At 44.4% G+C, this 16,517-nt stretch overlaps 1 protein-coding gene across 2 annotated transcripts in view; it reads left to right on the top strand.

Moving 5' to 3' along the window:
* The window catches only part of CD38 (CD38 molecule), a 30,053-nt gene extending 23,635 nt beyond the window's left edge, over positions 1–6,418 (top strand). The window contains exons 7-8 of one of the 2 annotated variants that reach the window (XM_073340122.1): positions 3,924–4,010; positions 6,177–6,418. In XM_073340122.1, coding sequence (XP_073196223.1) covers positions 3,924–4,010; positions 6,177–6,252 — 163 coding nt within the window. In that variant the 3' untranslated portion in view covers positions 6,253–6,418. The remainder of the gene's footprint in view (positions 1–3,923; positions 4,011–6,176) is intronic. The other variant, XM_073340123.1, reaches the window with a different exon arrangement.
* Positions 6,419–16,517: the final 10,099 nt, after the last annotated feature.

Here is a 16,517-nt window from a genome sequence, read left to right as displayed (position 1 = left end):
CTTATACATCCCAAAATGCCATTGGCCTTCTTGGCAACAAGGGCACACTGCTGACTCATATCCAGCTTCTCATCCGCTGTCACCTCTAGGTCCTTTTCCACAGAACTGCTGCCTAGCCATTCAGTCCCTAGTCTGTAGCGGTGCATTGGATTCTTCCGTCCTAAGTGCAGGACCCTGCACTTATCCTTATTGAACCTCATCAGATTTCTTTTGGCCCAATCCTCCAATTTGTCTAGGTCCTTCTGTATCCTATCCCTCCCCTCCAGCGTATCTACCACTCCTCCCAGTTTAGTATCATCCGCAAATTTGCTGAGAGTGCAATCCATACCATCCTCCAGATCATTTATGAAGATATTGAACAAAACCAGCCCCAGGGGCACTCCACTTGACACCGGCTGCCAACTAGACATGGAGCCATTGATCACTACCCGTTGAGCCCGACAATCTAGCCAACTTTCTACCCACCTTGTAGTGCATTCATCCAGCCCATACTTCCTTAACTTGCTGACAAGAATACTGTGGGAGACCGTGTCAAAAGCTTTGCTAAAGTCAAGAAACAATACATCCACTCCTTTCCCTTCATCCACAAAACCAGTAATTTCATCATAAAAGGCGATTAGATTAGTCAGGCATGACCTTCCCTTGGTGAATCCATGCTGGCTGTTCCTGATCACTTTCCTCTCATGCAGGTGCTTCGGGATTGATTCTTTGAGGACCTGCTCCATGATTTTTCCAGGGACTGAGGTGAGGCTGACTGGCCTGTAGTTCCCAGGATCCTCCTTCTTCCCTTTTTTAAAGATTGGCACTACATTAGCCTTTTTCCAGTCATCCGGGACTTCCCCCGTTCGCCACGAATTTTCAAAGATAATGGCCAACGGCTCTGCAATCACAGCCGCCAATTCCTTCAGCACTCTCGGATGCAACTCGTCCGGCCCCATGGACTTGTGCACGTCCATCTTTTCTAAATAGTCCCTAACCACCTCTATCTCCACAGAGGGCTGGCCATCTCTTCCCCATTTTGTGATGCCCAGCGCAGCAGCCTGGGAGCTGACCTTGTTAGTGAAAACAGAGGCAAAAAAAGCATTGAGTACATTAGCTTTTTTCACATCCTCTGTCACTAGGTTGCCTCCCTCATTCATTAAGGGGCCCACACTTTGCTTGGCTTTCTTCTTGTTGCCAACATACCTGAAGAAACCCTTCTTGTTACTCTTGACATCTCTTGCTAGCTGCAGCTCCAGGTGCGATTTGGCCCTACTGATATCATTCCTACATGCCCGAGCAATACTTTTATACTCTTCCCTGGTCATATGTCCAACCTTCCACTTCTTGTAAGCTTCTTTTTTATGTTTAAGATCCGCTAGGATTTCATCGTTAAGCCAAGCTGGTCGCCTGCCATATTTACTATTCTTTCGACTCATCGGGATGGTTTGTCCCTGTAACCTCAACAGGGATTCCTTGAAATACAGCCAGCTCTCCTGGACTCCTTTCCCCTTCATGTTAGTCCCCCAGGGGATCCTACCCATCCGTTCCCTGAGGGAGTCGAAGTCTGCTTTCCTGAAGTCCAGGGTCCGTATCCTGCTGCTTACCTTTCTTCCCTGCGTCAGGATCCTGAACTCAACCAATTCATGGTCACTGCCTCCCAGATTCCCATCCACTTTTGCTTCCTCCACTAATTCTACCCGGTTTGTGAGCAGCAGGTCAAGAAAAGCACCCCCCCTAGTTGGCTCCTCTAGCACTTGCACCAGGAAATTGTCCCCTACGCTTTCCAAAAACTTCCTGGATTGTCTATGCACCGCTGTATTGCTCTCCCAGCAGATATCAGGAAAATTAAAGTCACCCATGAGAACCAGGGCGTGCGATCTAGTAGCTTCCGTGAGCTGCCGGAAGAAAGCCTCATCCACCTCATCCGCCTGGTCCGGTGGTCTATAGCAGACTCCCACCACTACATCACTCTTGTTGCACACATTTCTAAACTTAATCCAGAGTCACTCAGGTTTTTCTACAGTTTCGTACCGTTAACTGCTTGATGACCACTTTGACAGAGACACACAGCCTCCCTGAATGCCCCTCCCCCATCGTACTGGTCACTGTCCACACTTACTTGGTACCACCAGCATAGCTTTTGCTCCCTTCTCTAGGGGCATCCCAGCAGCAGAATGACCCACATTTCCCTCCTCAGCGGAGACCGAGCAGCTCTTACCTCATGCTCTGGCAGCCTGCTCAGTCCCTCCAGAGCCACACTTTCCTCCTGTGCTGAGGCCCCTCCAACACCCTCACAGCAGTTTCCCCTTCACTATCCAATTAACATCTCTGGCATGTCAGCTCTGAATGTTGATTTGATTCACATCACATGTTGTGTCAGCCCACAGCTTCAGGAAACTCTTATGAACGAGGAGGATTGTTTCTGTTTGTCAACTGGCCTGTGTTTTGTGGGGCAGTCCTGCATTTGGCCCCGTGACCTGCTACCTCACTGATCTGTCTCACATGCTGGGCCACTGGGATTGATGTTTTTTTATTACAGTTTGCATCTCCTTCCACTCAGGGGCTCTCCCCCCACACACACACTTTCTTCACTTCCACATCACTGGAGCCTTAAATGAGCAGGAGGGCTGACTGTGCTGCTACAGACAGGGAACGTGTGAGGCAGCCAGCACCACTTTGCTTCTCCCTGTCTCCTTCCCTGGCTTTTCTAATCCCTGCTCTTCCTGTGCTTTGCTGCACTAATAGCTGTGTTAGCTGCTAATACTTTGGTCTAGACAGCTCCCAAACAGTTCGTAGGACTCACAAGAGGAAACCAGGTTTCTCTGTTTTTTCCAGTTTTAACAAATGGGAAACTCACCCTTAGATCATGGACTTCATGCAGGGATTGCAAAATGAAATTCTATGGCCTGTGCTATATAGGAGGCCAGTCTAGATGATCCGAACAGTCCTCACTGGCTATGAATTCTGAATTCCTTACATACAAATTTCATGAAACTGACAACTAAGTTATACCTGCAAAATATACACACACAGGTGCAAATGTGCAAACTGCCTGCTAAACATGTATTGACAGGTGTGCAGACAAGTGCTGATTACATGGTTTGTGATGGGAAAAAATGTTAATTTATAGCTGCACTTGTGTATTTTGTGGACCAACCCAGACATCTGTTTTGGTTTTTTTTCAGTTTGGCCTTGTGTTGTATGCATCAGTGGGCTCTGAACACATCACACTGGAAATTAGCACCAATCCTGGTGTTGGATAGCATTTAACAATTAGCAATGGAATTTATTCAGACAGGGAGAAATTCACCTTGATGAAGAGGAGCAGCACAGGGTCCTCCACACGACTTAAACTCTTTGGGAGGGATACACAGAGGGAGCTGTAGATGGAATGGCCAACTGCAGGAGAGGGATCTGGAGTAGGGACCTACATCCATGAATATATCGCCAATCTCCCATCTCCACTGTACAGACACAGGACCTGATCACGTTGCTTTCCATTTACTTCAGTGAGCCTTAGATCAGCCCACTGAGGCTGTAGGGCACAGGGTCTAGAATAGCAGCTGTGAATGGGCAAGTTCTGCAGTCCTCATGCCCTGCCGGTGTGTAAAAGGATTGAATTATTTCTCACAACACAGTTAGCTCCCCATGCAAAGACTTTTTGCAGGAGAGAGTGATGGTCACCCTCGAATTGTACTCAGTAAGGCCCTGATCCATGTGGTCAGACCCCACCACCACCCGGAGCTCCATTGATGCCACTGGACTTCACAGAGGCAGTAGGGCTTCCTGCCATGGATTAGCTGGCAGGAGTGAGGTACATTTAACCAAATGTGTGGTCAGACAGCATGAGGCAGCATAGTGTAAAATCCACCTGCGTCTGCCAATTGTGAACTTCATACACATGCAGGATACATGTAACAACCTGAGGTTTTTCTTTTCAGTGAGTCCTGCACAGGTCGCTCTATAACAAGGTTAAAAAGCATCTTAGAGGAACGAAACTTGAGTGTCTCCTGTGAGGATAATTATAGGTAATTATCTGCTTTGGGTTTGAGTTGGAGTCTACTTGTATAAAATGAGGCAGTTTTCCTCCTAATCAGAATATTTTTTGAAGGAAATAGGTCATGTTTTATTATGCTAATGTATCAGTGGCCGTTGTGAAAATGACATCAGTGGCATCAGTTTGATGTCATAATAGTACTCATATTACACTTCTGCTCCAAAGACTGCCCTCGTTTCCAATCCACTTGTAGGCAAATTCAAGCTGCGGGTGCTCCTCTTTCAAGTCCTCTGTGGTTCAGTCCTCGCTACTAAAGTCAATCCCTCCCCTAACGCTCTGCCGTGGCAGTAGAAAACAAGAGATGCGCTCCCACTTGTCATAATGCCTAGATTTGATCTGCCGGGGGCATTGCATTTTGAGGGGCTAGCCTCTGACTGTGGAATTTGCTTCCTTTATTGCTGGTTGACCTTCTGGACCTGCTATATAGCCCATCTATTTGGGGAGGGTTTGCCTGAGAAACAATAGCTGGAAGTGCTAAGTATTATTAATTATTATGATTGCCCTCTCAATTCCCTTACTCAGAAGAAGGCTGCATGCTGGGGGCGGGGACCCACTGGCACCACTCAAAGCTGCTGCTGCCTGAACATTGCAGCTGCTTGCAGCCAACTACATGGAATTGTGGAGGGAAGGTGGGAGAATTTCCAAGAGCCACGTGATCACTTCACTTGCAGACACAACAGCATGTTTGCAGTGTGTGCATATTAGGGTGGGAATGCATCGGGGTCCTACAGTTTTTTCTACCTGTAGTGATCCTCTCCCATGCTTATCATGAGCTTGAGGAAGAATTATAGGCAATTCCTGCAAGTCATCAAGCTGGCTACTGGCGAGGAATGGCATTGCTTCCAGTTGCCATGATGAAGAATATGGAAGTAATCTGGTATCCATTTTCAGGGGCTCATGGCGATGGTGGGGGAAAAAAGAGAGGCTGAGACTCTCTAATATTGATTCAGATTCATCCAAATGGAGGAAATATTTTTTGGTAGTGACAGTGCTGTCCTGGGAGTGAAGTTGTTAACTAGGAACAAGAATAATTCTTATTTATCAAGAAGAACTTTCCTTAGAGCAGAACTTGTATATTGATTAGAATATTTCCTGAGTAAACAATCATTTCAATAAACCATTGGGAGTTTTATAATTTAAATTTTAGTCATCTTTAACTGGCTTGCAAAGGAGGATGACTGGACAAATGCATCATCTGGCACTAAAATTTTAACGTTCTGGAAGACAAAGCCATTTCTTCCTCTTTGTAATATGCATTACTGGGGCTGATTCATAAGCACTTTGTGGAGTCATTTATACTATTGTGATGTAAAATGCTGCCAAATGAGAGTCTTAGTATTTTGCATCCACTTTGTTCCCATGTAAATCTAACCCTGGCCAACACCGGGGATTAAACTACAATGGCTGGAGCTAACAGAACAAGGATCTGTAGTTGGGGGTTGTAACAACTCATATCCTTTGCGGAGAGGAGGACCTGTAACACACTCACTGGTGGGTTACAGAAGTGGCCCCCCAAGGTGGAAGACAATAATGATTTAGGGCTTCTATCAGAGCTCAATCAATAATAACCAGCTGCCCAAAGCAACACCGACAATTAACTAGACCACTTTAGGTGAAATGGGGGCAAGTAGTAGTATTTTCAATGTACAGTAAAACTCTTCAGACCAGATATTCAGCTGCTGGCAATCAGCATTGCTCCACTGAAGCCACTGTAAATGGAGCTATGCTGATTTAAATCAGCTGCACATTTGGTTTTTAATACTTACAGCAAGTATAGCATGGATGGATGATCCTTATTTTTGTCAGCCAGTCAACATGATGTTCTGTTAATAAGCCAAAAAATTGGTTCAGTGAAGAAATTTCAAACCCACAAGTCTAAGTATGTTTGAAATTTATTCAGAGGTGTTACTGAAAAAGCATCAGTGGTAGACTGCAGTAAGGAGAAAACATCCTAGCTGTGTCTGTGCAGAAATTTATATCACCTTAAGAAAGGAGATCTCATGGACTCAGAACTATGTAACGTGTACTTTGACTTCCATGTGGCACTTGATAACTGCTTTTAATGATCAATAGAGTTATGACACCATACATCCAAAACAGCCACTAATGTTTGGGTTTCTTTTTTGTCTTATCACAGGCCAGTTCAGCTGCTTCAGTGTGCAAGTGATCCTGACCATGCAGACTGCACACTTTGCCCCAATAGTGTACAGTGAAACACACAATACTCCACATTGCTTAAATCATTCCTAAACTGTGTCTGATACTGAACAAGAGTATGTGTATATACTGTATAGAGTACTATATAGTATAAATGTGTCTACAAACACTGTATGTTACCAGAAAACCTTGCTGTGGCTGTTACACTAATAAATGAAAGAAAGGAGATGATATTTTAGGTGCGGTTACTGTACACAAACACACATACTGCCCACACTGGCTTCCCACCTCTTCAGCCTGACGGCCAAACATATTGTTTCAGAAAGGTCAAGAGGGCCGCAATACATTTTTTGGGTCAGATTCTCAGCCCGGCTCCGCTCCCTTTAACCAGCGCAGGTGTTGCAAAGGGAACAGAAGCCACCTGCAAGTCCCCTGCTGGGGATTCCCTGGAGTAGGGAATACATAGGGAAGAGCCATAGCCATTTCTTCCTGGCACACAGGGGAGTGTGGGAGGAGGGAAGGAAAAGTGGCTGGAACAGCTGTGCTCTGGCTATCCCCAGTGGGAATGTTTTTCTTAGAAGACTGCTGCCAAATGATACAATTATAGCAGCCCACAAGGTACTCTGAAGTGTACCAGGGCAGGGACACACAATTAATCAGTTACAGCTTCTCCTCTGTTCCTCCGTCTCTCAGGCTGCCCTGTCTGGTTGTGTGAGGGGCCTTCCATTGCTAGGCACTTCCTGAGGCTCTGGCACAGCCAACTGAGCTTCTTTCCTGTTCTCTCAGAGCCTGGAAGGGAAGCCTGCACCAGAAAAGCCAGAACTACGCTCATTGCCCTACCCAGCATTGCAGCAGGTGGCCAGCAGGGAAGCTGCTGAGCAGCTGAAGCAGGCAAGAGATAGCAGCTCTCAGAGTACTTCCAGCTCCCCCCAGACCTACTTCTGAGGCTGCAGGAGAGGCCGTGGGAGGTAGCTGGGGAAGAGGCAGCAACAGGGCCAATTCCAACTCTTCCATTTAAAAGTCACCAGGCACAGCTCAGGGACCACGGTTTCAGTTCAGAATCAAATATAAAATGTTCTTCTTAGCAAACAGTCACCCTCACAGTCTACAAAGTGGCCTCCACGCCATAGCTTGGACACCCTGAGAGAGACAGACAGGAAGATCCCAAAATAAGTAGTCGCTGCTTTAGCTTCTGAAATTGACGGTGACTTCTTTGTAGCATACAATTTCCAAGCACACATACCATAGTACTATAAACGGTAAGAGTTTTCTTATATTTCTTTTTTGCTGTCATGATAATCAGATTCAGGAGTAACTATATGAAACTGAAGACTTAGGGCTAGAGGGTGGCCTTGGCTCTCTTCCCTTTGCGCTACTCTGATAACACATAGGAAGAGAGCTGGAGCTTTCCTGAAATATGGACTCTGATATGTAGTTACTGCAATTAATTCAGACTTACATCAATAACTTTAATTCAGTTATTTCTGACAAGAGAGTTGGAGAGTTTAATATTATATTGGCTTTTGTACATATTATGTCATAATACAAAATGGTAATGAACAATAAAATTGCTGATGGCAAATGTTCTTAATTCTATTACACACATTGGTTAATCATGGACTGGATACTTAAAATGAGTCATCTATTAAGAGATTTTCACGTGGATTAGAATAGTCAGAAAAGTGGAATAATTTCAGAAGTGTTTCTCTATGAAAACATACTTGCATTGTGAGAATAAGGAAGAGAAAGAAAATCAGCAGAGCCAAGAATTGCTTTTCTTTTTCAACAAATGATTTCTATTGTTGTCTCTCTGTCTTTAGTTTTGCCTACACACTGCTACATATTAAGAGTGTAGGGCGTATTCTGTCCAAGAATTCTTATGGGGTTAGTGCATTTCTGTACCATGCCATCCTTCCCAATGGCTGCCCCCTTCAAGTGAAATATAGCTCTCAGACTTACATCTCCACTGTACTATTCTACTATAACATTTACATTAAGTATAGCAACACATTCTTGATATTTGAAACATTTGTGTATCTAGGATACACTATTCCCTTGGGGAAAATTTCCCAAAAAGTGGCAGTAATAGATTGTGAAAGATTTTTCAGACCATTATTTCATTGTTGAGTTTTTAACCCAATAACCCTTTAACACTTAGAAGTAGTTTCAACATCTGACACCCTTGATGAATGTTAGTGGAGAAGCCAGGGACTGACTGGGCCATGAAGAGTGAATTACCCTCTCAACCCTACAGATGGCTCTTCTAGAACAGTTTCTCAAACTGGGGGTTGTGAGCCCTCGGAAGGTCATGAGGTTATTCTGTCGGGATCACGAGGTGTCAACCTCCACCGCCCAAAGTTTGATTTCAGCATTTATAATTGTGTTAAATATATTAAAAAATGTGTTTTTAACTTATAAGGGGAGGTTGCACTCGAGGCTTACTGTGTGAAAGGAGTCACCAATACAAAAGTTTGAGAACCGCTCTTCTATAACATGGTTGAGGCATAGTGATGAGAGAGTGTGGAGAAGCTTGCTTATATGTACCTGGTCTGTAGATAAATTGAGGATTCTATTCTTCAGGGCTGTCTGTCTAGCATCTCTTCCTGGTGTTAAATACTCTGGAAAAAGAAAACCTCATAACCTCTCAAAATATTAAACTATACTTATACCCACATGAGCATTTAGCAGAGGCACCACATCACAAATCCCCTCTCTCTACACCAAACAAATCTGCTGACAAATTCTGCACCTGTTGCAGACAGTTGATCAGCCATTTGTGTTGCTCAGAATGAAGTGCATTGCCGTTAGCCAGCCTTGATGGCACATGGACAATCTGATTATATAATTAGCACTTATTCACAATAGCTGAGGAGGATTTATGGTGGTTATCACTGATTACACAATAAAACCTGTCTAGCAAACTGTTGAGCAAACTCATCAGGAAATACACATTTCAAGGCAACAATGAACAATTAACTCTGACAACTGTGCTTTAATTAATGACAGCTTTTGGGCACAGGTGTCAGGCATATCATTGTGCTAACAATAATATTTCTTTAAGAGGGATCATTTACAGATAGACTTGGCAGAAAAACAAAATAAAATTATGAAAGTATTAAACATTTGACTTGTCTGCTCCATCTAGTACTATAATTCATAAATTCCACTGCCCTTTTGAAATAGCGAAACATATATTCATATAGTTCAAAACATAGTCACTATTTTAAATATGCATTGAATACACTGAAACTAATCCTTCTTGAAATTTGTACAGATTATATTAAAGATAACAAGGCTGGATTGCGGGACAAAGTCTCAGCCCCACATGGGGAGTTGTGCAGAGGTGCATTATTCAAAAACCTTAGGAGGATCATGCAGGAGAGAGGTATAATGCACCCTGAGCTCCCAGGAGCATATATAACCTATCAAGCCTACTTATATGGCCCCCCAGTACCATAGCAACTAAGCATCTCCCTATCTTTAATATATTTATCCTTACAAGAGCCCTGAGCTAAACAGAAGTTCTATTATCCCCATTTTGCATTTAGGGAACTGAAGCACAGAGAGATTTTGTCTATTCACCTACTGTTTCATCTTCTATTTAGAATGACACTCAGTGTTGCCAAGGGGATGCGGTGCAGGCTGGGTAGGCTGGAACACAGAGTGGGCATGTCAGGGCTTAGCTATTTTGAGTTGTGTGCAAGCAGAAACTAAAACAGTAAAATTAGTTAAAATGGGGAAAGTGTGTGTATGTGTGTGTATATATTCACCTATAATGACTCACTGAATGTTACTCAGAAGAATTCATCACTGGGCCGAGACCAGCTATAGAAACTTTCCACCACAAAACGTGAGATTTTCAGATAGTGATGAGCAACTGACAACAGGGGATTATAAACGGGATTCCTCACATAACTGCAGCTGGGACTGGTACAGAAGCAGAACCTTCTCCCAGATCAGTTGGCACAGGATGCCCTCCATGCATGGCCCTAGAAGCTCCACTGGGCATCCAAAAAAATCATCTCTCAAACCTACTCTCACAAAAATGTTCAGCAGAGGGAGTAAGAAGATCAGACCGGCAAGCCCCATCCTTGTTGGAAACTGTGCCAGGGAGAGACTGAAAAGATGCTGCACTCAGAAGCGATTCCTTTGACAATATGGGTTGAGATGCAGATGAAATGTACTGACAGACTGACCTTTCTTATTACATTGTTTGAACATTCTTATAGAGTTCAGCAGCTCTGGGGCAAGGGGGAGGGGACTGGTGGGGGGAGGAGGCATGGGTAGCTGGTGGGGCTTTGTAGAGAGGATGGAACAGAACTGTGTGGGTGATATGGGTTAGGGGAGAACTTGTGAATCAACGGCTCCACAGCACTGTTGCCTTAGTTCCCCAGTGCACCAGTTACATAGGAAGCCCATGATGTGCCGGCACCTTGGTGAAGAGATACTTCGTTCGTCAGCCTGCTTCCTCTGTGTGCTGGTGAGCTGACTCAGCAAAACTGGAGCAGATTAATATCTCTGCACTGAGGTATTACTGCCTAAAGGTCTCTCCGCAAACTGCTGCTTCAGTGCATTGGATGCCCTTCAGTCCCAGTCACCTACACAGCTGTGCACCTCCTACCCAGAACACAAGACTGGAAACTGCTTCTTATTCCTGTCAAATCTCTGCCAATTCAGATAAGCATGTAAAGTAAGCATCCTGCTTCATGGACAGGAAATCCGCGGCAAGGCAGTTAAATGCCTTGCCCAAGGCCCTGCTGCAAATCAGTGACAGAACTGGCAATAGCAGCCAGACCTCCTGACTGCACACTATGCTTTACCCACTGGCGAACAGCTGTTCGCCAAGAGAAATATGGTGGATTTATTAACAGAGCATTCCAGCAGTGCAGGAGTAACTTTGCAGCCACTGTAATCTCCCTCATATTATAATGTGGGGCACGTTACTCTACTTTAGCACTTACAGCATTTATGCTAGAGCTCAGTCCTATGTCCATTGAAAGTCATGCATCCCTAGTAATAAATCACCAAAAGTGTCACTTTCTTCCAACACTGAACCAGGAACTTTATGAGAAGGAGAAAAGCAGTGGTTTAATAGTACTCTGTCCTTTGGGTGAGTCGCTTCTGCCTACCACCCTTTACAGCCCTCTCCTGCTGGCATCCGACTATGTAAATGTAGATACAGACTCACACTGAACTTGATGGGAGTTTGTCTTCAGTGGGATCAGCATCAGGACCGTCCACCTGTTTTCTGGCCAACTCACACCTCCTGTGTAACATACTTCAACCACCAGAGTTAGCTCTGAAGATGGGGCCAGATTTGTTTCTCAGGTACACCAGAGTACCTGTAATCCATTCTTCAGTGTGTATCATGTATCCCTCTCTCTGCCTGATCTACAGAGGATACGAGTATGCTACAGCTCTCACATGTGGAATTTAGTCCTTTAGCTCCAGCTCTAGAGACTCATATTTCAGCTCTGGAGGTCTTTGGTCCAATAGTTACACAACTCCATTGATTTCACTGGGGCTTCAAAGATGTAAGAATGGGCAAAACTTGGCCTGATGAGTTTGCCTCAGTTACTCTACCTGCCCACACCAAATTCCTGCTTCCCCTTCACCTTCCCCCCGTCAAAGTCTGGAGTTCAAGGGTGCCCAGTGGGAGTTCAGGTGGCGGGTGGAGCTAGGTGGGTTGTGGCTACTGGAAAGCAGTTGAGGTTGAGCCAATGAATGGATCAGCAAAGTGTAGATGGGGAGCTGAATGATTTCATTGCTTATTCCCATGCTTTTTACTGTTTGGGCTGCTGGTATATAGAGTATAACAACCTTATCTTAAAGAAGGTAATGGCCTTTTTTTGTGTGTGGTTCTGGTTGAATTTGATCCCCAGATGGACAGCATCACAAAATATGTCAGGACCGCAAGGTAAGTGCTTTTTAATTGCTAATTACCACATCCTGAAAATTGTACAGTCATAGCAGAAATTCATCGTTTTGCATTCCTAAAATTGCCAGTGTGTTCACTGATGTTATGTTCAATTGGCTTAGGCAAAGTTATGTTGGGTGTTTCTTAGCACTCTCATGCTTAATGCAGTGAGTCAGAAATGGGAGAAATGACTTATAACATTAACATTTTCACCAGTCGATGATTAGAACTGAAATTTCATGAAGGTGGTAGCATTAAGACAGAGGTTGCTCAGAACAGTCTGTCACCCTAAGCAAAACATTAGTGTGTTGCCCCTTTCTCCCCTTAGATCCCTAAGGAGGTTGGGGTGCAGTAGGGGGTGCAGGCTGGGGGGTGAGGCCAAGGGATTCAAAGTGTGGGAGGGGGCTCTGGACTGAGCCTGGGACATGGGGTTGGAGTGCAGAAAGGGGTGCGGGCTCTGGGAAGGAGTTTGCATGTAGGAGGGGGCTCAGAGCTGAGGTAGGGGGTTGGGCTGTGGGAGGTGAGTGGTGCAAGCTCTGGAAGTAAATTTGGGTGTAGGAGCAAAAATATCCGCAAAAAGAAAAGGAGTACTTGTGGCACCTTAGAGACTAACAAATTTATTTGAGCATAAGCTTTCGTGAGCTACAGCTCACTTCATCGGATGCATACAGTGGAAAATACAGTGGGGAGATTTTATATACAGGTGAGCTATTACCAGCAGGAGAGCAAGGTGTGTGTGGGGGGACCTTTTGTAGTGATAATCAAGGTGGGCCATTTCCAGCAGTAGACAAGAACATCTGAGGAACAGTGGGGGGAGGGAGGGAGCATAAACATGGGGAAATAGTTTTACTTTGTGTAATGACACATCCACTCCCAGTCTTTATTCAAGCCTAAGTTAATTGTATCCAGTTTGCAAATTAATTCCAATTCAGCCGTCTCTCATTGGAGTCTGTTTCTGAAGGGGTTTTTTTTGAAGAATTGCCACTTTTAGGTCTGTAATCGAGTGACCAAAGAGACTGAAGTGTTCTCCGACTGGTTTTTGAATGTTATAATTCTTGACATCTGATTTGTGTCCTTTGATTCTTTTACATAGACACTGTCCAGTTTGGCCAATGTACATGGCAGAGGGCATTGCTGGCACATGATGGCATATATCACATTGGTAGATGTGCTGGTGAACGAGCCTCTGATAGTGTGGCTGATGTGATTAGACCCTATGATGGTGTCCCCTGAATAGATATGTGGACACAGTTGGCAATGGGCTTTGTTGCAAGGATAGGTTCCTGGGTTAGTGTTTTTGTTGTGTGGGGGGTGGTTGCTGGTGAGTATTTGCTTCAGGTTGGGGGGCTGTCTGTAAGCAAGGACTGGCCTGTTTCCCAAGATCTGTGAGAGTGATGGGTCATCCTTCAGGATAGGTTGTAGATCCTTGATGATGTGTTGGAGAGGTTTTAGTTGGGGGCCGAAGGTGATGGTTAGTGGCGTTCTGTTCTTTTCTTTGTTGGGCCTGTCCTGTAGTAGGTAACTTCTGGGCACTCTTCTGGCTCTGTCTCTGTCAATCTGTTTCTTCACTTCAGCAGGTGGGTCTACAATTAGTTGTAAAAACGCTTGATAGAGATCTTGTAGGTGTTTGTCTCTGTCTGAGGGGCTGGAGCAAATGCTTTTGTGTCGAAGAGCTTGGCTGTAGATAATGGATCATGGTGTGTGGTCTGGATGAAAGCTGGAAGCATGTAGGTAAGCATAGCGGTCAGTAGGTTTCCAGAATAGGGTGGTGTTTATGTGACCATCGCTTATTAGCACCGTAGTGTCCAGGAAGTGGTCTGCTACAGGCTGAGGTTGATAGTGGGATGGAAATTGTTGAAATCATGGTGCAATTCCTCAAGGGCTTCTTTTCCATGGGTCCAGATGATGAAGATGACATCAGTGTAGCAGAAGTAGAGTAGGGGCGCTGGGGGACGAGAGCTGAGGAAGCGTTGTTCTAAGTCAGCCATAAAATGTGAAATAGTTATGGGTGATGACAAAGTCACAAAGTTCAGCCACCAGGTTTGCCGTGACATTATCAGGGATACTGTTCCTGATGGCTTGTAGTCCATCTTTGTGTGGAATGTTGGTGTAGAGGGCTTCTACATCCATAGTGGCTAGGACGGTGTTTCAGGAAGATCACCGATGGATTATAGTTTCCTCAGGAAGTCAGTGGTGTCTCGAAGATAGCTGGGAGTGCTGGTAGCGTCGGGCCTGAGGAGGGAGTCTACATAGCCAGACAATCCTGCTGTCAGGATGCCAATGCCTGAGATGATGGGGCGTCCAGGATTTCCAGCTTTATGGATCTTGTGTAGCAGATAGAATATCCCTGGTTGGGGTTCTAGGGGTGTGACTGTGTGGATTTGTTCTTGTGCTTTTTCAGGGAGTTTCTTGAGCAGATGGTGTAGTCTTGTGGAGGGGGCTCAGGGCTGGGGCAGGGAGTTGGGGTGTGGGCGGGAGGTGAGTGGTGGAAGGTCTGGGAGGGAGTTTGGGTATGGAAGGGGGCTCAGGGCTGGGACTGGGATTTGGGCTGTGGGAGGGGGTGCGGGAAGCAGGCTCTGGCCGGGCAGTGCTTACCTCAAGTGTCTCTCGGAAGCAGGGCCATCCTTAGGATTTATGGTGCCCTAGGCGGGATTATTAAACTGGTGCCCCTATGCCTGACTTGCTCTTAGCAACACAAACATAAAGTTACAGTACCAGAAAACTTGCCACATGCACTTTATTAAAAACCATTTCACTCAATTAAGCACACTGTAATGCTGATGGACTAGCACTAAAGAAGTAACGCTATAGAAAAAATTCTGATTTATTGACAGAATGATGCAAATAATTTTTTTTTAATTTGTCAACATTTTATTAGAAATTTCTATGACAAGGTATTGAAACAAGGATTTGTTTTTAATTAGAAGAGACCTTTCTGGCTTTTTTGGCTGCAAAATCAGTAATAATGTCATCGTATGACAAAGACAAAGTGATGTCTTGTTCAATTGCAAGAATCGAGTGAAAGACCAGTCAGTCATTCCTGACACATTGTAGAATGGAAATAGTTTTTAATGAGCTTTAGTTTTGAGAAACTCCGTTCTCCTGATGCTACTGTTACAGGAATTGTCAGTAGAATACGAGTGGCAATGTACACATTAGGATATATGTCAACAAGTTTGCTGATATGAATAAACTGTACCATGTCAATCACCGATTTTGCATGTGGCTACATTGATGACAATGTACTCAATTCTTTGTACAGTTCAAGTCCATTTAAATCAAAACTATCACTGTGCTTCAGGAGGCTCTCTAGGTTCTTGCACTTTGTCATTTGCTGCTCGTTTTCCTATTTCGTTGAATTTAGTTATGTTATTGTCAAGGTTCCTTCCCCACTCTGAACTCTAGGGTACAGATGTGGGGACCTACATGAAAAAACCCCTAAGCTTATTTTTACCAGCTTAGGTTAAAACTTCCCCAGGGTACAAACTATTTTACCTTTTGCCCCGGACTTTATTGCTCCCACCACCAAGCGTCTAAGAAATATATAACAGGGAAAGAGCCCGCTTGGAAACGTCTTTCCCCCCAAAATCCTCTCAAACCCTACACCCCTTTCCTGGGGAAGGCTTAATAAAAATCCTCACCAATTTGCATAGGTGAACACAGACCCAAACCCTTGGATCTTAAGAACAATGAAAAAGCAATCAGGTTCTTAAAAGAAGAATATTAATTGAAGAAAAAGTAAAAGAATCACCTCTGTAAAATCAGGATGGTAAATACCTTACAGGGTAATCAGATTCAAAGCATAGAGAATCCCTCTAGGCAAAACCTTAAGTTACAAAAAGACACAAAAACAGGAATATACATTCCATTCAGCACAACTTATTTTATCAGCCATTTAAACAAAACAGAATCTAACGCATATCTAACTAGATTGCTTATCAGCCCTTTACAGAAGTTCTGACCTGCATTCCTGCTCTGGTCCCAGCAAAAGCAACACACAGACCAAGAAAACGTTTGTTTCTCCCCCCCTCCAGCTTTGAAAGTACCTTGTCTTCTCATTGGTCATTTTGGTCAGGTGCCAGTGAGGTTATCCTAGCTTCTTAACCCTTTACAGGTGAAAGGATTTTTCCTCTGGCCAGGAGGGATTTAAAGGTGTTTACCCTTCCCTTCATATTTATGACAGTCATACAAAAATCCAAACTGTTCATGGTGTGCTCATAAGGTATTAAACCTTTCATCAACGGCAGATATTGCTTTATCCATCACAACATTAAAAAATTCAACCTCAAATTTCTTTTCTGGATTGTCTATGGGCTCATCTGCACCTTCATATTCCGCTTGCCGTTTTTTCCTTGAAACTCGTTTCACGTTCAAACATGGAAATTTTGGTTCTACACCGAGTGC

Source organism: Lepidochelys kempii, chromosome 4 (genome assembly GCF_965140285.1).
Source record: "Lepidochelys kempii isolate rLepKem1 chromosome 4, rLepKem1.hap1, whole genome shotgun sequence".
In the NCBI taxonomy this organism is placed as follows: Eukaryota; Metazoa; Chordata; order Testudines; family Cheloniidae; genus Lepidochelys; species Lepidochelys kempii.
Note: the sequence above shows the minus strand (reverse complement) of the source record. Positions and strands in the feature narration are given on the sequence as shown.